Raw genomic sequence first — 22,676 nt, 5'->3', positions numbered from 1 at the left:
AGGAGAGGACCTCTGGGGCTACACCCTGGGCACAGCCTGGCTGAGGGCAGTATCCTGCCCTCTGGGACTCTGCTCTGTGGCCAGGCCCCTTCTCACCTCCAGAGCAGGGAGGCCCCCGGGAACTGAGAAGTCATCTTCTATCACTGCCCTCTGATCTTCCTGCAGGGAAAGGCCAGCCGCCCTGCTTTCCTCCTTGGCTGTGGTTGGGTCTCCTTTGCTTCCTCTCCACAGGTTACCATGGGAATTATAGGGGAGGTGTCTGTGCGTATTAAACTCGGGGCGGCGCAGGGTACAGAACCCGAGTCTCTGGCTTGCTAGTTGGCGGCCATCCTATTAACAGAAGGGTAAGCACTGCCATCTAGTGGCTGAACACAGAGAGACTCTGGAGGTCTGTGAGTGACCGTATTGCTGGAGGTCTTGGTGAACCGTGAGACCGCCGCCTAGGGCACACCCTTAACTGCAGGCAGAATTGTATCCTTTCCTAAACAGTTTTCCATTTCAAACTCAGTTATAATAAAATAATAGGTCATTGCTTGCCATGGTTTACATAATTCTTTTCAGCAAACTTATAGGTCAATAGTCTGATTTTCCTCCTTTAAGACTTGTTTTCATCCCATCTCTTCCCTGTTTAAAATCATCACTGGTTTCCACTTTGTCCTTTTTGTCCAGAAGATAGACCCTAACCCCTGAGTCCTATTTTCAAGGCCCTGTTTGAGCTGATCTTTCCTTGCTTGCCATTACTTTTCACTTCTGCAAACTGCACTCCTCACCCACCCTGGACACACCTGCTTCTTCTCTGCCTAGATTCCTCCAGTAGGGTTTTTGCCCTTATCAGACCTGACCTCGTCCCCCTACTTTCCCTCTCTGTGAAACCCACTGTCGGTCAGGGCAGACAGAAACACAGGTTTCGTAGTTAAAGGAGACCTCAGTATGTTGTCAGTATTTCTCAAAGTACAGCATGAAGCCCACCTGTAATGGAATCACTTGGGGTGTTTATAAAATTATAGAATCAGAACTTCTGCCTGGAGCCCGGGAGCTCCCCGTGTGAATGGTAGGCTGACTAAAGATTGAGGCTCCTCTTTCAGGCAGGTAGGGTTTTATTCCCCTTCTCAAGACCCACCCCCACAGAGCGTTCATTGAGTTCTTTAGCTGATGTCCACCCCTTTTCCAGTGTCATTGAACTCTGCCCTGTTGTCCTTTTGGCGCTGAACTATGAACAGCCACATGTTGCTTCTTGGTCATTGCATGTGTATAAATCTTTCCTTTCCATAGCGATTGTGCCGGACCTCGTGTTTTAGTCTGAATCTCCCACTCTGCCTACCACAATAATAGGCAGATAGCCAGTGCCCCGTAAATGCTTCTCAGATTAAAACAAATGAAAAAAACCCCTTCTGTCTCTGCCCTTTTCCCCCAAGGCCCATCTCTCTGTAGTAACTTGATTGTCCCTCTCTCAAAATTGCCTGTTGGTTACTGAAACTGAGCAGGACGTTAACCAACTCTAGCAAATTCGGACTAATTCAGTGAGCAGATTCCTGTTTAGATGCTGCGTTCAGCTTTTTTGAATTCTTTTTTTATGTATGTTGCCCATGTAACGTTAAATTGGCATCTAGCTCTCAGATCTTATTTCTTCACTGGATATTTCTTCACTCTGAACTGGGTTCTCTGCCTCATGTCTCCCCCTTTGCGATTTATCTTCCAAGAAGCCTAATACATACTAATACGTAATTATATCCTCTCCCAGCCTGGACCCCCCTGATGGTGCCCTTACTGTCCAGGTGTGAGCGCCATGATGTGCCTTGGCCCAGTCCTCTGGCCTCATTTTTTCCCCCACTCTTCTCCATGCACTTTGTTTTAGCAGAGTGCTTCTGGGGGTTGGAGAGGCCCTTTGAAAATCCAGTTATCCAACTGTGGACCACACACAGTATCCCAAAGCTAATCATTGCTTTCTGTTGTTGTTTGCTGCCTCAGGTTATTTTGTATCTTTGGCTGGTGCCTCCTCCCTTTCAGCAGCCTCTTGGTGTAACTTTCCACAAGGTCACTGTATTAGGTGATTCTCAGCTCCATTGTTTGCCTTGGAGATATCCCTTCTAAGAGGAGCTTGGCGTCTCCTATCTCGGCTGACTGTTCTCCCAGCCTGCTGCCTGTCCTTACCCTGGGGCTTCACTGCCCTGCCTGGAATTCTCTTTGCCTTTCTCCTGATTTAGATTCCCCGTTTCCCTGGACCTTGTGTCTTGCTTTTTCTTGGTTTACTCCCTTGTTTTGCTAGAGCACACCCTCTGGTAGCTTTGTCAGGTGAATATGATGATATGGTGCCCGAGGACACGGTGATGATGGCCTTCATTCAAGGTGTTTATCTCTTGAGTTTCTCTGGTTTGTGCAGGTTGTCTGGGGCACAGGTATCTTCTGGGAGGTTGCTTCTCCATCCTTAGGACTCGCTTTACTTCTCTCACGTTGCAGCTCCTTTTTCTATATCCCAGGTCTTTCCTCTTGGTTTTTAGTTTAATCCCACATTTTGGTAGAGCACATTTTCCAGAAATTTCCTGAGAAAGAGTACATGGGAGGTATATTTGAGGCCTTGCTTGTCTGAAAGTGTTTTTCTTCCGTGTTCAGACCTGATTGGTTATTGGGCTGGGTTTGGAATTCTAGGCTGTGGAAAAAAAAAAAAAAAAAAATATATATATATATATATATCCTTCAGAAATTTGAAGACATTCGAATTTCTGTCTTGAGAAAGCAGCTCTTGGAAAATCCAAAGCCATTTTGATTTGAATCTTTTATATGTAATCTGTTTTTACTGTCTGGAAGCTTGTAGAATCTTCCTTTTGGTACCAGTGTTGAAATTTCACAGTGCTGTACTTTGCTGTGGGTCTCTTTCTGTCTAACGTGGTGGATGGTACTGATGTCCTCTTTTATTCTGGAAATTTACGTATTTTAGTTTTGGAAAATTTTCTTGAAATATCCCTTAGTATTTTCTTCTCTCTTTTCTTTTCCTTCCTGGAACTCTCGTCAGTAATATGTTGAATCTCCTGATCCAGTCCGCTTACTTTTTTAAAACTTAAAAAAAATTTTCTGTAATCTTTTCTTTTTCTACTTTCTGCAAGATTTACTCACCTCTGTCTTCAAAGTCTTCAACTAAGTTTGGGCCTGAGAGAGAGAAGGATGAGATCCCTGTGTCTCGTCAACCTGCCGTCTTTCACCAGAGCTCACGTTTCTGTTCAGGTCCCCGTCGTAATTCCGAAAGCACCGAGATCTCCAACACACCCAATAGGTCGCTATTGCTGGCCAGCCCCTCAGTACTAAAAAGTGAATTTTAAAAATCTTTTCTTCTAGCAAATGTCACTGCTGCCTCCACTCCCACCCAGCTCGGGCGATGTGACCGATTTGAGTTCGAGTGCCGACAGCCGAAGAAGTGTATCCCCAGCTGGAGGCGCTGTGATGGCCTTCAGGATTGCCAGGACGGCCAGGACGAGGCCAACTGCCGTGAGTCATCGACGGGGCCGTCTCCCCCAGGGAAGACTTCTAGAGGCAGGATGTCTTGTGCTTCTGCTTTGTTTCTCATAATAATAATTCTGGTATTATCTCCATTTTAGATATAGGAAAGTTAAGCTTCAAAGAGGGTCACCTCGTCAGTAACAGACTGGGGCATTTATTCAGTACTTTTTTGTACAAAATTGTGATCTTTTCATCAAACCATGTTGAAAGTTCTTGTAGGGAGGAATACTCCAAAATAACACAGAGAAATTAAATGGGGATTAGTGTAAAATCCTGCACTTATATTAAAAAGAGTGAACAAAGTGGGCCTTTGGGACATTAAAATAACAGGGCAGATTGATCCAACACTTACCATAATAATAGTAGGAACATCTGAGCCAGATAAGTATAGTAAGAAGAACATTAGACATAATTAACAAAGAAGAAATGAAATAGGGCCTTCCTCCTGGGTGGGATTAATTCATTAATGGGTATTCTTTAAATAAGTTTCTTTAGCCTGTTTCAAATCTGCCTTATACATAAGGATGTTGCTTGGTTAAGGTCTTAAAATCAAGGTGTACTCTATCTACAATTTTCCTCAATCCATTAATCGGATAACCCTATCAGCAAAGGAAATGGGATTAGTGTGACATGCCTCTTCTTAGAGAAGCTGGCCCCTGAAGGCCACTACATTCTGTTCTAAGTGCCCATTAATCATTTGTTTAATAATCAGTTTAAGAATTTTTGGAGATTAATGACAGCCTTATTCCCAGTTTCTAAAAACTATGTTCTCCCTTTTAAAATATTGAGACATGGGCTTCCCTGGTGGCGCAGTGGTTGAGGGTCCGCCTGTGGATGCAGGGGACACGGGTTCGTGCCCTGGTCTGGGAAGATCCCACATGCTGCGGAGCAGCTGGGCCCGTGAGCCATGGCCGCTGAGCGTGCGTGTCCGGAGCCTGTGCTCCGCAACGGGAGAGGCCACAACAGTAAGAGGCCCACGTACCGCAAAAAAAAAAAAAAAAAAAAAAAAAAAAAATAAATAAATAAATAAAATGTTGAGACATGTTTCATAAAGAAACCTCGAACATCCTCCAGCTCTACTGTTCAGCTGTTCTTTGATTATATTTTATCACGTTCTTACCAAGTGGAGTAATTCTGTGATGGGGATCTTGGTATTTTCCGAAACAATCCCCTTCTGAGCATGGAGTCCTTCTCTGACTCTCCTGTATAAAGTCCCCATCACGCTCTTACTATTACTGTCTTTATGTTTCTTTGTAGCTCTTATCAGTATCTAAAGTAACATATTTGTTTACTCATTTGCTGTTTCTCTCAATAGAAGGTAGACTCTATGAGAGTAGGTCCTTTGTCTGTTTGACACATCACCGTATCCTTAACATCTTGAATAGCAGCTGAGTCATGGTAGGACCTCCGTAAATGTTCACTGGATGGATGGATGGACGAATTCCATCTTGGGCTTCTGAGACTGTTCACTAGTAGTTCTCAAACCTTTTCTAGATGTTCTGATGCAGCTTTATATGTAACCAAGCCCCCCATCCAAGCTCCCCCAGGCCAACCAATTTTTGCTCAGCAAATGACAGAACTGTATGATACAAGGATTCTCTTAAAAAACGGAATTCTGTACCTCCATCCTGGAGACATTCAGTGAAGTCTTAATCCTTCTTTCACAAGGAAACTCATCAGTTGAGGACAGCTAGCTGTTCTAGTATTCTGCCCCCACCTCCCACTTCCAAACCCTGTATCTTTTCATCTCTAGTCAAAGCTCCCAGGATCCTTTACCTGTTCCTCTTGACCATCCTGGTTGCTCTTGTGAGAACATTATCCAGTTTCTCTACCTACATCTCAAAGTGTGGTTTTCAGAAGTGGATGCAGTGCTTCAGATAGAAAACAGGATCACCTTGTTCTAGAACAGAAGTCCTCAGTGCCGGCCAATTCTGCTGAATCACTGTGGAGCTTGTAAATACGACACATGCCCAGTGTCGTGTTTCTGCCTCAATAGCTTTGGGGCAGGTCCTAGGAATCTGTGTGTTTTAGACGTTCCCCAGAAGACTATTAAGAACCACTGTTGTAGATTCTCTACTGTCGGATAATCACCATGGTTTAGTGGTCTGTTTGGATTTCTTCTAGTATGGGTAGAGTCATTGGATCGAACATTGTGTGTATATTTCCATGGGGTGGGGGGCATAAGCTAGGAGGAGTCTGATTCAGAGTCCCAGTGGAGAAATTACAGTTTGAACCCAGGAAACCGAGGTAGAATCCCAATGTAAGATCTGGGCAAATTACAATATTTCAAGTGTGTATTAGTCTCCTATGGCCACTGCAATAAATTACCACAAACTTAATGCCCTAAAATAACACACATTTATTATCTTACAGTTCTGTAGGTCAGAAATCTGATAGACGTCTCACTGGCTGAAACCAAGATGAAGGCATGGCTGAGTCCTCTGAAGGCTCCGGGGCAGAATCCGTTTCCTTGCTTTTCTCAGCTTCTAGAGGCCTCCTTCCTCCATTTTCAAAGCCAGGAACATTCTGTCTCTCTGATCCTTCTTTGGTCTTCACATCTTCCTCTTTGACCACAGCTGGGAAAGGGTCTCTGCTTTTTTTTTTTTTTTTTAAATTTATTTATTTATTTTTGGCTGTGTTGGGTCTTCGTTTCTGTGCGAGGGCTTTCTCTAGTTGCGGCGACCGGGGGCCACTCTTCATCACGGTGCTCGGGCCTCTCACTATCGCAGCCTCTCTTGTTGCGGGGCACAGGCTCCAGACGCGCAGGCTCAGTAGTTGCAGCTCATGGGCCCAGTTGCTACGTGGCACGTGGGATCCTCCCAGACCGGGGCTCGAACCCGTGTCCCCTGCATTGGCAGGCAGATTCTCAACCACTGCGCCACCAGGGAAGGCCCGGGGTCTCTGCTTTTAAGGGCCTGTGTGATTGGATGGACCTGCTTGGGTAACCCAGGCTTAAGTCCTATGTCAAGGTCTTTACCTCAATCACATCTGCATAGTCCCTTTCGCCTTATAAGGTGACTTTAACATGTTCCAGGGATTTGAACATGGACATATTTGATGCGGAGGAGCAAGAGTAACTTCAGAACCTCTTTACTGGTGGGGTCGGGTTCTGATATAACTCTCCCTGTTCAGGGCCAAGCAGGCAGGTGTGAGTCTCTATAATGAAGGCCCAAGGTACCTGAACCAGGACCCGGTGCAGACCTACCTGGGGTGGCAGATGCGGTTTCTGTAGCCATTCTCATCTTTCTTCTTTTTAGGATCATTTGCAGTTACATTGTCATCGCTTCCTTTTTAGAGCCTCTCATGCAGTTTAAATCTACTTTCCAAACTGGAGAGAACATCAGATTATGGTTTCTAGCCAACGAGTTGCATAACTCTTAACTCATCAGTGCTCTTTACTTGCGTTATTTCATCGTCTGCGGAAATACTTTGAAAAGCTAAACAATTAAAAAGATTACATACAGTAGACATGCCTCTTACTATTGTGATTCATCTCATTATTATTAGTCTCACTCAAAGCAGAAATCAGAGGGTCATTCTGGACTGCAGACTGACAACAGGAGCAGATGATTAGGAATAAGTACCGCAGAGGAAGAGCTGCACCTTGTGGATGCCTGCTCTCAGGCGTATTCCAGGTGCTTGATCTCACTGGGTCCTTGTAGACACCATAGGGATGGAGTTGTCACCCCAGTTTTATACCGGGGAACTGAACTTGGGCACTACAGGCAGACCTCGGAGGTTTTGCGGGTTCCGTTCCAGACCACTGCAATAAAGCGAGTCACACGGATTTTTTGGTTTCCTGGTGCATACGAAAGTTATGTTTACACTATATTTTAGACTGTTAAGCGTGCAATAGCGTATGTTTAAAAAATAACGTACATGCCTTAATTTTAAAATAGTTTACTGCTAAAAAATGCTAACCATCACCTGCGCCTTCAGTGAGTTGTAATCTTTTTGCCACGCGTTTGTAATATCAAAGATCACTCATCACAGAGCAACATAATAAATACAGTAATAATGAAAGAGTTTGGAATAGTGTGAGAATTACCAAAATGTGACACAGAGACATGAAGTGAGCAAATGCAGTTAGAAAAAGGCACCGGCTCTGCCACCAACCCTCAATGTGTTAAAAACGCAGTTATCTGCAAAGTATGAAAAAGCTGAGCACAATAAAACGAGGTGCGCCTGAACGGAACAGTTAGCTCAGGCTCATACAGAGCGGGATGTAAACCCTGATTTCTTTGACGCCAAAGCTCTGGCCCTTCCTGGAGGCACCTTCCCCCGGTCAATGTCAAATGAAGAGGGATTAGCAAGCCAGCGTGGGGTCCCCGCCACCCCCATCCCGAGGGTCTTTTGAAGCAGAAGCTGATGAGTTCCCTTTTCCCGAACACGAGAAACCTTTGGTGACCGTGGCCCCTCGTGTGTTGCAGCCACGCGCAGCACTCTGACCTGCACGGGCCAGGAGTTCCGGTGCGAGGACGGCGAGGCCTGCATCGTGCTCTCCGAGCGCTGCGACGGCTTCCTGGACTGCTCGGACGAGAGCGACGAGCACGCCTGCAGCGGTGAGTGTGGCCCCCCAGGACCCCGGGCTCACCCTCGGCCCTGCTGGGCAGGCCCTGAGGTTGACCCCTCTTGAGCTCTTCCTCAGGCTGAAAATGCTAAAGCTCCCTGCTCACTGTTGGAGCTGCAGGTGAGGCGAGGCCCAGTCCCGCCTCTGGTGCAGCCTCCAGCCCACCTCGCCCCTCTTGGGGAAATGTTGGTCTTAGATTGGGTGTTTTTGGGGTTTTTTGTTCTATTTTCTTTTGCTTTAGTCCTTGTATTGGTACTTGGATCCTTTTATTTATTTATTTTTAAATATTCTTTTCCATTATGCTTTATCACAAGATATTGAATATAGTTCCCTGTGCTATACAGTAGGACCTTGTCGTTTATTCAGCCTATATATAATAGTTACATCTTAGAATGGGGTGTTTTTGAGTTTAAATAATGATAATTTTAATCAAAAGATACTACTTATGAAAAATTAGGTAGTGTCTTAGAATTATGATTTGCTTAATTACAGTAGTGCATTCTGTTACACAAATAAAACAGTTTAACTTGATCTTTCATAGGAGTTTTTTAAATTTTTATTTTATATTGGAGTATATTAGATTGGCTTTGGAAGGACATCCCTCGTGTTGAGGCATCGTTGCTCCCACAGAGCGTCAGGCTTTGTGGCGGGGTGAACTCCATCCTTCTGTCTGGAATGCATTTAGCAATCATTTGGGGGCTGCTATAACAGTACCACCGACTGAGTGGCTTAGAAGCAACAGAAACTCATTTCTCACAGTTCTGGAGGCTAGAAAGTCCGAGATTGAAGCACCAGCAGATTCGGTGGTCTGGTGAGGGCCCACTTCCTGGTCCACAGACAGCCTGTCTTTTCTGTGTCCTCCCACGGTGGAAGGTGTGAGGGAGCTCTCTCGGGCCTCTTTTACAAGGACACTAATCTCATTTTCAAGGACTCCATCCTTATGACCTAATCATCTCCCAAGGGCCCCACCCCCTAATACCATCACATGGGGGATGAGGTTTCAGCATATGGATTTTGGGGGACACAAACATTTCAGTCTGTAGCAGTAATGGATCCTGCCATGACATTATCTTTGGATTTGTAGCATTCTCTGTTGAGAATCAGGCTTAAATCAGTGCAGACAAGGAGGTGAAATGCAAGGAGAAATGCCATGCTTGGAAATTTAGGAGACCTTGGGAAAGGTTATATAGGAAGGTTTGAACTCTTTTTTTTCTGGCGTGTCTTAAGATAATGATGGTGGCCTGACCACATCACAGTAGGTCTGCCTGAAACCAAGGAACCTCTTGGGTCCTTTGAAATCCAAGATTTCTAAGATATCAATTTCTCTTTTTTCTCCTTGCTTTCTCTAGAGGAATTAAATGTATACAAAATACAGAATCTTCAGTGGACAGCTGACTTCTCTGGGGATGTAACTTTGACCTGGATGCGGCCCAAGAAAATGCCCTCTGCTTCTTGTGTGTATAACGTCTACTACAGGTGGGTCCCATCTTTGCCGTGGGAGAAAATGATGTTTCTTTTGCCACTGGATGTTCCATAAACTCTGCGTGCGCACAGAGCAGCTCTTTTTTGACGTATTCAGACATCTCAGCCACCCCATGCGGCTTTGGTGTGATGCTATCTTTGTTCTCTTGGCCAGGGTGGTTGGAGAGAGCATATGGAAGACTCTGGAAACCCACAGCAATAAAACGAACACAATATTGAAAGTCTTGAAGCCAGACACCACATATCAGGTCAAAGTCCAGGTCCAGTGTCTGAGCAAGGTGCACAGCACCAATGACTTCGTGACCCTGAGGACTCCAGAAGGATGTAAGTGCTACAGCGTATTTTTATGGCAGGGACAGGACCTTATGTGGGATTTTCAGAGAGTTTCCCAGGATGCTCAGGAGCGTGGAAATAAAAGTACTTGTGCTTCCTATGTGGCTAAGTTTTATGGTCCTGGCTGAGTTGTTCTTACTATGTCACTTTTTTTTTTCTCAATACAATTCTTTTTATTGAAGTATAGTTGATTTACATTGTTTTAGGTGTACAGCAAAGTGATTCGGTTATACACATATATATATGTATGTATTCTTTTTCAGATTCTTTTCCATTATAGGTTATTACAAGATACTGAATATAGTTCCCTGTGCTGTGCAGTAGGTCCTTGTTGTTTATTTATTTTATATATTGTAGTGTGTATCTGTTAATCCCAAATTCCTAATTTATCCCTCTCCCCCTCTCCTCTTTGGTAATCATACGTTTGTTTTCAAGGTCTTAAAATGATTTTTTTAAATTGAAGTATAATTGACCTACAACACCGTGTTAGTTGCAGGTGTATGACATAGTGATTTGCTATTTCTGTAATTACAAAATGATCACCACACATAATGTTTTTCTGCCCACCATTGCCCTCTTTCTACCTCTACCTTCCGTCTCTAGGTATTTCCCAGTATTTGGTACTTAGGAGATCATCATTGTTAACGTATGAGACTCGTCAGAAGTATTGTGGGTTCATTTTAAGGAAATTTACCAAAACCCTTGGGTCATAGAGAGTTCCCTAGTTCTTCCCTCTTCACAGTAGTTGACATTGGGTGACTGTGCTGATTCCTGTGATCTCTGCTCCCCAGGTTTTGTGAACTTTTCATTTTCAGTTGCCATCAGAACCATGTTTACATTTGGAGATGTTAATATGAACTCATGTTTATCTTAACGTGCGTGTAGATGGTTACACGTAAAATATTTCTAGATCTGTGTGTGTGCACAGGTTAGTACACACGCATATTTTTTCTGCTTTGTCAACTGAGAAGGCCCAGAAAAACTTTATCATTCAGATTTAGGTTTCTAATGCCTTCTTCAATAAGAGGACACAGGGCTCTTTGAAGAAATGGCCAAATCCAGGCCTGGGGCAGGAGATCTGTAAGATAAGCCTGGAGCATCTGGTAGTGCCAGAGTGTAAGGAAGTGCTTACTAAGTGAAGTAAGTCAGAAAGAGAAAGACACATATCATATGCTATCACTTATATATGGAATCTAGAAAAGTGATACAAACAAACTTATTTACAAAACAGAAATAGACTCACAGACATAGAAAACAAACATATAGTTACCAAAGGGAAATTGGGGGGAGGGTAAATTAGGAGGTTGGGATTAACAGATACGCACTACTAGATATAAAATAGATAAACAACAAGGACCTACTGTATGGCACAGGGAACTGTGCTCAATATACAGTGAAAAAGAATCTGAAAACTAATATATAAAAACTGAATCACTTTGCGGTGCACCTGAAACTAAAACAACGTTGTAAATTAACTATACTTCAATTCAAAAAAAGAAAAAAGAAATTAAGGAAGTGCTGAACAAAACACACAAAAAAGAATCTGAGTTATGACTTTGTTAGAATAACATTTGTTCAGTAGAGCAGAGAGAGTGCCAGAGAGTCAGCAGAAGCCCACCAGGGAAAGTGAAGTAGAGAAGTTTAGTACTCCCAGGTTCTGAAGGCGGTATACGCGTACCTCAAGGGGCCACGCAGGAGGTCAAGGCAGGGTGCAGGCAGAGAGCAGCGGGACCTGGGGCACACGCCTTTTTTAGGATCTGTGGGTGGAGTGCTGTGGAGTTCCTGGGCTAGGGCTTGTTTGGCCAATTCACACCAAAAAAGGGGGGTTTTGGTAAACTTCTTGGGAGTCTTACCTAAGGAGCACAGGGAGAAGGTCCTGGGAGAGGGGGAGACTTTATCACAAGGGCCCTTGGGGAAGTCATGTTAGGGATTTGCATTTGCTTGTGACTCTTTGGGCTGTGATCCAGGGCTTGCTTGGGGGCTAATGTCAATTTAAGGCCCCCTTAGCCTATTTGTCTAAATAAAATGGATGCTGAGACAGCAATACCATGGGCTAGCTTAGCTAAACTCTAAGTGGAACCATTTTTGAAATATCCCATTCGTTGATCTTCTTTCCACAGGTGGTAGCTGAGTCCCTATTACTGCTCAGGAATTAGGTTAGACACTGGAGAATCAGATGAATAAGACACAGTTCCTGCCCTCCAAGGGCTTGCAGGCCATGGCTTGTTGATGAACATTCACTGTATTCACTTGCTGAGGCTGCCATAACGAAGTACCCCAGATGGGGTGGCTTAAACCACAGGCATTTATTTTCTTCCAGTTCTGGAGGCTGGGAGTCCAAGGTCAAGGGCTGGTTTCATTCTGAGGCCTCCTTGGCCGCCTTCACGTGGTTTGCCCTCTGTGTGTGTCTGTGTCCTAATTTCCTCTTCTTATAGGGACACCAGTCACATTGGGTAAGGGGCAATGACCTCATTTTAACTTAATGACTTTTTTAAGACCTTATTTCCAAATACACATTCTGCGGTACTGGGGGTTAAGACTTCAACACCTGAATTCGGGGTCGGAGGTGATACAGTTCAACCCTTAATATTCATCTTGAGCAGATTATCAACGTGAATAACTACTGTGCAGTCAAAATGAAGTTTGACTGGAAAGCACTGTAACTGGTTTCTGTGTGGTTTCTAATTGGCCTCTGAAGGCAGTCACAAAAGGGGAGATCCCAAAAGGTCTCAGAAATGCCAGCAGTGAAGTTATTAAGGAACCTACTTTGAAGGGGGTCCCTTCATTTGAATCTAGAAGTTCTGTGCTATTAGAAAGTAAGTCTTGGGACTTCCCTGGCGGTCCAGTGGTTAAGACCCCGGGCTGCCACTGCAGGGATCATGGGTTTGCTCTCTGGTCGGGGAACTAAGATCCTGTATGCTGCGCGGCGTGACCAAAAAAAAAGAGAGAAAGTAAGCTTTATTTCTTTGTAGCCACACCAGTGGTTCTCTGGTTGTACGGGAGTTCAGGACAGCAGACGCCATCCTTGACAATTAAGATCTCAGCATCAAAGCCCAGGGCCAGTGGTGACTTAGCCCGCCCACGTGATTCTATCCTGCAGCCCTTGTGAGCCCCCGGCCTGCGTCAGACTCGCTGAGTCGTGGTCTGATACGTGCAGTCATTAGATGTGTGATGAGTGCAAGCAGCCCTTGCATTCCAGAAGAGAGGAAAGGTGTTCTGTCAGCTGACAGCGCTTTCTAGGGGATAGGTCCCACTGCCAGCTCTGGATTCTTTCTCGTCGGAGTTTTAAGCTCAGGGAAATTCCTCCAGTTGATGAGTATGCAGATGGATTTTAACCCTGAGTTGCCTCTTTTCCAGTGCCAGACGCCCCTCAGAACCTCCAGCTGTCGCTCCACAGGGAAGTGGAAGGAGTGATCGTGGGCCGCTGGGCCCCTCCCGCCCACAGCCACGGCCTCATTCGGGAGTACATCGTAAGTCCTTCTGGCAGCGGGCTGTGCGCGGGTGAGCGCAAGAGATTGCCGGGGCTGGGAGAGCAGAAGCATGTCCTGTGTGACAAGGACGTGGTTTGCTGTCGCCTTGTAAATGATCATCCATCCTCTGGAACGTTTTGCATCTCACCTTCCCCTCTCTCCGCCTGCCTCCTTGCAAGATGTCAGGATGCCCAGACCTTTGGTTACCTGTCCATGGTATTTTTTTTTCTCCTCACTTCAGGTAGAGTACAGCAGGAGTGGTTCCAAGATGTGGGCCTCCCAGAGAGCTCTTAGCAACTTGACAGAAATAAGGAACCTGCTGGTCAACGCTCAGTACACTGTCAGAGTGAGTGTTCACACGCGTTTTAGCCGTCCAGGTGGTCTTGGAACATGGGGAGATGGTTGGCCTTTCATGAGAACTCCGTGCCTACCTTTGTGAGATGCTTACTCGTGGTGTACTCAATACCCAACCTGTTGCTCTGGAAGCTTGTCATTTCTTTCAGTCTCGTAAACCAAGGCCACAGAGAACTTGAAATCAGACTTTGCTCAGATAAGCAACAACCGATGGCAATGCAGCTTTACCTGCTTTTAACCCAGATATTCTGCTAGTGCTTTAGCTCCAATTACTTTTGCACCCACCTCTTTTCTGCTTATTTTTAGCTGCAGGGAGATGCAGAGCTATGATAAGTAGCATTTATAAAATGATATTGTGGGGTTCTTATGAAATACATTATCAACATCTTCAGTAGAAAAGAGATTTTGTGCCAAACATGTTTTGAGACCATTAAGTGTATACACAGACTCCCTCATAATTTCAGTGCTATCACAATTCCCTTTACCCAGGTTCCCTTCCGTTGTATCTTTCCCTGTCTTATTTCAGTTGCTGGGGCCTCTGTCTATCCTGAATCCCTCTGTGTATAATTTCTTCCACCCTTATAGCCAAAGGCTCACCACTTTCGCTCACTCGGGATTCTTACCGTGTGGTATGTTGCCTGTATTTCATACTAATTTGCACTCTGATTTGAAAGGTGGCTGCAGTGACCAGTCGGGGAATAGGAAACTGGAGCGATTCTAAATCCATTACCACCATAAAAGGAAAAGGTAAGTGATTCTAGCATCTGCAGATTTCGAGAAGATAGAATAACCCTTTGGAAATAACTTTCAGTGTGACTGGAAAATGAAGAAGCAGAGATCAGGAAACTTCACCCAGCCTCCCTCTCCCCGATACACGCACTTTTGTGGGTGTCTCCATAGTGCTTTACACACGAAGTCTTTGGGGGCAACTGTTGAAGGTATTCCTCCTTCTAGAACTGAGCATTTGTTATAATAAAAACATACAAAGGGATTTCCAGAGGCCTTCATGCCCTTGTTCTCAGGCACAGTATCAAAACTAGAAGGAGTCCTTCCTTCCTAGCCGAGATAAAGATGATCTTGTCCATGTGTATTTGTGGTGTTTTTAAGAGAGTGCCGTGCTGACACTTGTTACTGCCCCAGGGGCACCGACCGACGATGCTTAGGTGGCAGTTTTCTAGCGCTCGAGCTGATTGGAGTCATAGCTTACGACTTGCCATGGACCTGCTCTGCATACATCAGCTCATCTCGTTGAACCCTCAGAACAACTATAAGAACAGATAAGGGACTGGAAAGGTTATGTCTCTTGCACGCAGTCAGTCAAGTGACAGAGCTGGGATTGGAACCTGATCTCCTGAGTCCAGAGCCTGTGCCCTGAACCACTGTACCACCTGCTTGCCGGGAGGGGCTCCTTGCCTTGCACACGTGCCTCGAGGGTAGTGTCGGGTAGGAGCTGATGAAATAGTGGATGAGTGAGTGAATTGAAGCAAGTGAAACGAAGGCTCTGGCACTCTATGGGAGACAGTCCAGCTCGTCTTCCTGATTGTAGCTTTGGCGCTTGGGGCTTTCGTCTTTGGGTTGGCGGGTGTTAAAGCCAGAAGTGTCGCCTGGAACGTGCTTGGGGGATTATACTTTAATCTGAGCCTGTGAGAAATAGGCTCTGGGTCATGGAGAGTCACTGTCAGGTCGCCTGTGAAATATGGTGTCATTGAGATCAGGACAGGGGCAGCTAAACTTAGTGAAGCCAGCCAGTCTGTGGAGCAGGGAGTGTGTGGGTATTGGAAAAAGTGTACCGAGTTCACACTCCCCGGGAGTTTTGATTGTGGTATTATTTTCCTCTACAAGGTCAGTCAGAACAGACTGACCATACATACTGAAAAGGAGGGACATTGGAAGGTCATCAAAAAAACAGGTAGTACCTTGAACTCCTCATCGTAAGTCACACCTGCATTTGAAAATCTCAGTTAAATCTTTAACTTCCTTAATATGATTTTGAGGATGAACCCCAACTCCTCATATGTGTGTTGGTTAGGGCACGTGTTAGGCAACTGTGTGCCAAGTCAAAAAGTGTGAGTTGTGATGTATCTGTGACCTCGTGTCCTAATAAGGTAAGAAGACGGGGTACAAAACAGTGGTGGCGTCACCCAGAATCACCACCTTCATTAGTGAACGCAGTGGATTAATTATAACAGCAGTGAGAAAGGCCACCTTTTTTTGAGCACCGTGCGGGTTGTTTTACGTGAACTGATCTCTCTTAATCCTTATCAACCCTGTGAGTATTCTTATGCTCATTTTGTAGCTGAGGGAACTGGGATCTGGAGAGGATCGTGATCTGTCCCCAGCCACCACGATCATAACCCAGGTCAGCTTTACAGCAGCACCCGAACTATTTTGCTCTGAGCTGGCTGCCTGAAACTCCTAATATCCTTTCTTCTTCTGGTTGCTGTGTTTTCCTCGAGCCCACTTTCATTGATCACCTGGAGAGACTCCTGCAGATTTTGATACCTCTCTTTGCCACAAAGTCTGAGGCACTCCTTTGAGTCTCTTGCTTTGCCAGTGTAAGAGGCATATGTGCTGAGAGTCTAATACGCAAGCGGCCATTTAAATCTTATCTTCCGACGATGCTGACTGCATCCAGCGCTCCTGGGTTATGTTTGGCAGCACACTGTCAGGTTTCTGGTGGGTAGACCTTCACAGTGACCGGCATCATGCTCGGCACTTGAGCCAAGAGGGGTCTTTTCTCTCTGCTGCCCTCTCCTTGTGCCCTCAGCTCCCAGCTCGAGCTCCGATCTTTCTGAGAATGCCAGTGGCTCACCAGCTCTTTAATCTGTCTTGGGAACGGGAGAGAAAGGGAACTGTAGTTGGGCGCCAGGCCCTTGACATGCATTATTTTAGTGAATTTTCCCACCTCTGAGAAGTACAGAGGGCATCTCCAGGCTTCACGAGGACAGGTAACTTGCCCCAGGTCACACGGTGCTGTGTCTCTCCAGGAATTTGAACTCCAGCGTGTGAGACTCCAGAGCCCAGATCCTTTCCATTCTGCCACACGCGCATTTACAAGTTAGGACTTAAGATTTAGCTTGCCGTCAACCTTCCAAAAGGACTTGAGCCCTCTGGGACTTTGTTGGTGCCAATACAGGTGGCTCTCAGGGTGATCCCTGTGCCTTTCAGAACCAGGCTGAAGCTGGGTTAATGAGGGACATTTACATAATGGAACTTTTCTGCTCGACCTCATTGCCGGGATAGCTGACTGAGCCGAGGTAGTTATGTGTTCACCAGGTAACTGTGGACCTAACCTCAGCTTCAGGACAACAGTGGTAAAAGGGAAGAGTAGAAGCCACCAAAGAAATGCCCTTTCTTCCCCGACTGAAAGATTGCTTTGTCTCTTGAGTTGAAAACTGTTAAGTTCTGCCTTCTTCCCTTTTCATCACCTGGTTTCTCTTTTTGAATCCCTCTTTTGTTCTCAGTGATCCCACCCCCAGACATCCACATTGACAGCTATGGTGAAAATTCTCTAAGCTTTACCCTGTCCGTGGACACTGACATCAAGGTAACGTGGAAATTTCAAACCAGTGGTTGGGCGGGGCTTTACTTTGCATGGGAACCGATACGGCAGAGGACGGGAAGATTAAGAAAAATGAATGACTTGACCCAGCAAAGCTAAAATACCACACCTAGGTTGGTTCCTCCCCCCACGAAGAACAACTTGAGTTTTCACGTGTAATGATTCTGCCTCAGCCTGGTGCCTTTTTTTTTTTTTTTTACCGTATAATTAAATGGTTCACAGCTACAGTGCAAATAAAGAGTTGGTGTTAACAGAATATGTATGCCCTGTAATTTTCAGCTTTATTGGATTTCCTGGTGCCGAGCGCTAATGCAGAGGTTCCCAAGAGTGAGTGTTAGGAGAGAGTCAGATACCTCGGAAGCATATCCACTTAGATCCACCTAATATTCTCCCCTTCTAGCACCTTCCTCCCCTCCGCTTGGTCCATCTGCTTGACCAACTTCACCATAATTATCCGTGTCCCTTTGGTTTCTCAAGTTGCCACACACCTTTCATGGGGTTCTTTCTTGTCTGTCTCCCCTCACATCCCTCCCTGTCTGTGAAGCTGTGGTGGGAGCAACAGTCTGTGTCATTGACTGAACTACAGTTTGGTGTCATGCCCTTGGCTTCAGAGACAGCTGATGCCAGAAATGACCTTGTGTAGACCTTGTCTCTATAGTCTTTGCTCTTGAAAACGTTTTAATTTGGTGCATTGGCCAACATTTTTAAAGACCTTTACATCAAATCCTTCTGTGAGCTCAGAACTTGGAAAAGGTAGTCTTTCCTGACCCATGGATGTGTTTGCTCCCATTAGACAAAAGAGATCTAAGCAAGCCCCCTTTGTATGGACCTCTCGGCCTTGACTGCAAGGACCACCTGAGCTAAGACTGATCCTTAGTTACCGTAATCTAATTACCTTTTCTGCCTTTTTTTTTTTTTTTTTTGGCTGTGCCACGCGGCTTATAGGATCTTAGTTCCCTGAACAGGGATTGAACCCGGGCCCTCGGCAGTGAGAGCTCGGAGTCCTAACCAGTGGACCGCCAGGGAATTCCCTTCTTTCTGCCTTTTTAAATTGGTTCTTGTCCTTTTATTATTTATTAAGTTTTTTGTGTCATTGAATCTATATGTTGTATTATAAATGGTCTCACATTTGTTTTTAGAAGTAGGAGGGAGTATAAGTAGTCAATGATAGCACAAATGGAACTGGTTTAAGAATCCAAAGGACTAGCCCGTCCATTGTAAGAAGGGAGACAGATACCCGAGGAACAACAGAAAAGATCTTCCTTTAGTGTCTGGTGAGCTCTGTGAGTGTGGACTGTTCATGTAACATGGCTCTTGCTCCTTGGCAGGTGAATGGCTATGTGGTGAACCTCTTCTGGGCGTTCGACACCCACAGACAGGAGAAGAGAACGATGAACTTCCGAGGAAGCATATTGTCACACAAAGGTAGCGCCCTGGAGCTGGTCGGTGTGTAAGGAGGAAGGCTAGACCGATGCTTTCCTGGCATTAGAGCTTGTGTGGGGCGCCGGGACAGGTGGGGGGTCTTCTCTGCAGCCGTTCTGAGTGGGCAGGTGTTGTCCATTGAGGATGCCGTCAGTGACTCCTGAGTCCAGGTGAGGGATCCATTGGGTGGTTCCCCAAATCCCCTTCCAACCTGTTGTCTCTTCGTGGAAGTTGGAGGCTTAAAAAGGAGGAAACACTGGAAAGAAGCCAGGTTAACCTTCTACAGATGCTTTTTGCCTCCCAAAAGAGAGAGTTCCTGGGTTTAGTTACCTGTCTCTCTTTTTACTGCCCTGGTTTGCTCCTTCTTTGCTGATACAAGGTAGCGCAGGGCCTGCTGCATAATTGGCGTTCAGTAAACATTTGTTGAACGAATGGACCAACAGACTGAGCGAAGGAAGCAAGGAGACAAGGAAGGAAGAGGGTCCAGTTCCTCTTGTATCTGTACAGATAGTGAGTCTCAATTAAAATCCTCATATCTGAAGATGGACTAAAGGAAGGATTTTAATTTATTTCTAAGACAAAACCTTCATTGGCCAAGGCCGCTTGTGAATGTTGAAGAGGACATGGGAGCTTCTACTCTTCCCTTATACTCTGTTTGCAAAGTACTTTCAATCCTAGCAGGCGTTCTGTTATATACAGTATATTTTTTTTGGCGGGAGGGAACCGAAGGCTGCCTAAGGAGGCTGTGCAGGAGTATAGCTAACATTGAGCACTGACTGTATACAGGCATTTACCCAGGCACTCTGTGTGTGGTGTTTTACAGAACACCTCCAGAACAGTGTGGTGGGATCTACTCATTTTATGGACGAGAAAACAAGGTTCAGGGACTGAGTGATGTCCTCAGAAGGTGGCAGAGCCACGATGGGAATCCACGCCTCTCTCATTCCAAAGGCTGTGGTCTCATCGCCTCGACATTACACCAACAGAAATTGGCAGAGTCGGGAGCAAAAGTCTTACCGGCCTTTGCCTGAAACACACGAAGGGCTTGCTCCATGCCAGGCGTCATGCCGAGCACTTTAGAGGAATTTTCTTTTTTTGTTCCCTGCAACAGCCAGCTGGTATAAGTGCCGTCACTGTCCTCCATCTTACCAACAAGGAAATGAACTTAGAGAGTTTGAATACTTCATTCTTTTTTTTTTTGGCGGTACGCGGGCCTCTCACTGGTGTGGCCTCTCCAGTTGCGGAGCACAGGCTCCGGACGCGCAGGCTCAGCGGCCATGGCTCACGGGCCCAGCCGCTCCGCGGCATGTGGGATCCTCCCGGACCGGGGCACGAACCCGTGTCCCCTGCATCAGCAGGCGGACTCTCAACCGCTGCGCCACCAGGGAAGCCCTGAATACTTCATTCTTGCTTGTACAAGTACGAAGGGTAGAGTTGGGCCTTGAACCCAAGTCCTTCCGATTCCAAAGGCTGTCCTCTTAGCACACCCTCCTTTTTGTTCACTGCTCTCTTAGTTTTTAATAACATTTCCCCTAATTAGAAAGGGGGCACATGTTTATTACAGAAAATTTAGAAAGCAAAAAAGGTACAATCGAGTTTTTAATTTCCTATCATTTCACTTCCCAGGGAAACCACTTTTACATTTTGGGTGGTTCCTAAGTTAATACTTTTCCTCCTCATTGATTTCTTTGTATCTTCTTAAATAAAATTTGAATAATACGATATGGAATTTTATATCCTGCCTTTTTCACTGAATGTAAATAACAGAATTTTCTAGTTTCATTATATATTCTTGGAAACAACCTTTAGTGGCCGCGTAATAGTTCATGGAATGCACGTGAAGCTCATGGAGGCACATTATTTAACTATTGCCTTGTTGCCAGGCAGTCAGATGATTATACTTTTTTCTGCCATAACAAACGCTGTGACAGACATCCTGGCTGCAGAGATTTTGGGATCCCTCTCATTTAACTGCACTGAAGGTTATGAAGGATGTCAAGTCTCACAAGGCCAAATGGCTCTCCAGGAGGGTCGTACCAATTTATATCCCCAGATAGGCAGCTTTAAAAGGGATTTGCTCATGCCCATGCAGTGTGTTGCTTGCAGTAGTCATTAATAAATCACACCGAGTGAATCTGTAAAGTAAGAAAAATTCTACAGCATGTGGGGCTCACTTAAATGGAGAGATGACATTAAAAAAAATAGGGTGTGCATATAAAGATATGTATTCCTGACTGCTGCCCCCAGCCCTTTGTCCCTGTTTCCCCAGTGGGCAACCTGACAGCTCATACAACCTACGAGATTTCTGCCTGGGCCAAGACTGACTTGGGGGACAGTCCTCTGGCATTTGAGCATGTCACGACCAGAGGAGTCCGCCCACCCGCCCCGAGCCTCAAAGCCAAGGCCGTCAATCAGACAGCGGTGGAATGCACCTGGACCGGCCCCAGGAATGTGGTAAGTCAGCCAGGATGACCCTTGCAGAGCACGGATGGACTGTCGCCTGGCACTAGGCCGCAAGACACCCCCAGGGCTTCCCCCTCTGTTGCTGTTGTTTTTCTTCTCACCCCAAACACAAGCTACCCTTGTAGTCAGTTCTGGATTACCTTCTAGAGGCGCCTGACATCCTGCTTCAGCAGCCCTTTCTGCATCCTGGCTTGGCATCCAAGACGAAGAGCCCCCTGCTGTTTGCTGAACAGACCTAGTTTGAGGAGGGGGCACATTCCCGAGCTGGGAGTCTCACCTAGGGATGGGTGAGAAGTCGCCTGCAGGACAATGAGTATGCACCTGAGGACTGTGCCTCAGGCTCCTCGAGCCCCTCCTCACCTAGGGGGTCCCCCGCCCACAGGTTGCTTTCTCTGTCCCCCCAAACATGCCCCACCCCAGTTCGTTCCAGGATGCTGGCTCTACTTGTATATAGGCCTTCTGTTTTCATGTATGCATTTTGACTCACTGGAATTAGGTCTGCGCTGCTTCTTCTTTTTTTTTTCTTTCACGGTACGCGGGCCTCTCACTGTTGTGGCCTCTCCCGTTGCGGAGCACAGGCTCGGGACGCGCAGGCTCAGCGGCCGTGGCTCACGGGCCCAGCCGCTCCGCGGCATGTGGGATCTTCCCGGACCGGGGCACGAACCCGTGTCCCCTGCATCGGCAGGTGGGCTCTCAACCACTGCGCCACCACGGAAGCCCTGCGCTTCCTTTTGAGCCTGGTTTTGATTTCCCACCTTCCACAGTGTGCCCTCCTTTGCTTTCAGGTGCACTTTCGCAAGCCTCTTATCATGCCCCTCCTGCCTCTGCACCAGGGCGTCTGCTCTCTCTTCCCTGGAATCCTTCCTGCTCCTGCTGCTGTGTAGTCAAATCCTAGCTCTTTTACTGGATCTCTTTCCCTTACCAACTCCTAAATATTTAGAGTTGATGCCACGCAGCATAATGTTTCATTAGATACTACGTATCCGATTTGATATCTTCTGTCCACTCTCATCTCCCTAAGTAGTTTGTAAGTTCTTGAAGGGAAGGATTGTTTTCTGGGTTTTCCAAATGGAAAAGCATATGGAACTAAATCTGTAATTGAGCCTTAGTGAATCCTCAGTGGCTGGTGAGGAGGAATTGTCATGAGTCTTGTCTTCTGAGGGCATCCCCAGTGTGCATCGGGGGCAGGACTGGTTCGTGGGGAAAGAACCAAGGTTTGCAAGTAATTAATTGTCTGTGAGATCAGCCGTGAAGAAGGAGGGAGAGGTAGGAGTTAACTGAGCACCCACTGTGTGCCAGGCACGATGCCCACCCTTCATCCGTGGTCTCGCACTTAATCCTTTCATCAGCTCTGTGGGGTAAATGTTCCTTCTCTACCAGTGAGGAGACCATGGCTCAGAGGGGGTGAAGTAACTGGCCAAAGTCAAGGGTTAGTAAGCAGCAGGCTGAGTTAGAGCTCAGGTCCAGCTAATTTAACAGCCCGGGCTCTTCTGTTGCTCCAGAACCTGACTCTGGGGCAGGGACAGAG

At 46.2% G+C, this 22,676-nt stretch overlaps 1 protein-coding gene across 2 annotated transcripts in view; it reads left to right on the top strand.

Moving 5' to 3' along the window:
• The window catches only part of SORL1 (sortilin related receptor 1), a 156,813-nt gene that overhangs the window by 120,794 nt on the left and 13,343 nt on the right, over window positions 1-22,676 (top strand). For both annotated transcript variants that reach the window (XM_082845306.1, XM_082845307.1), the window contains 10 exons: window positions 3,331-3,480; window positions 7,923-8,054; window positions 9,412-9,538; window positions 9,699-9,868; window positions 13,235-13,347; window positions 13,589-13,693; window positions 14,376-14,448; window positions 17,166-17,248; window positions 18,592-18,688; window positions 20,955-21,139. In XM_082845306.1, coding sequence (XP_082701432.1) covers window positions 3,331-3,480; window positions 7,923-8,054; window positions 9,412-9,538; window positions 9,699-9,868; window positions 13,235-13,347; window positions 13,589-13,693; window positions 14,376-14,448; window positions 17,166-17,248; window positions 18,592-18,688; window positions 20,955-21,139 — 1,235 coding nt within the window. The remainder of the gene's footprint in view (window positions 1-3,330; window positions 3,481-7,922; window positions 8,055-9,411; window positions 9,539-9,698; window positions 9,869-13,234; window positions 13,348-13,588; window positions 13,694-14,375; window positions 14,449-17,165; window positions 17,249-18,591; window positions 18,689-20,954; window positions 21,140-22,676) is intronic.

Source organism: Leucopleurus acutus (genome assembly GCF_964270905.1).
Source record: "Leucopleurus acutus genome assembly, chromosome: 8".
Lineage (NCBI taxonomy): Eukaryota > Metazoa > Chordata > Mammalia > Artiodactyla > Delphinidae > Leucopleurus > Leucopleurus acutus.
The sequence above is the reverse complement of the archived record's forward strand: the minus strand, read 5'-3'. Positions and strand labels throughout refer to the sequence as shown.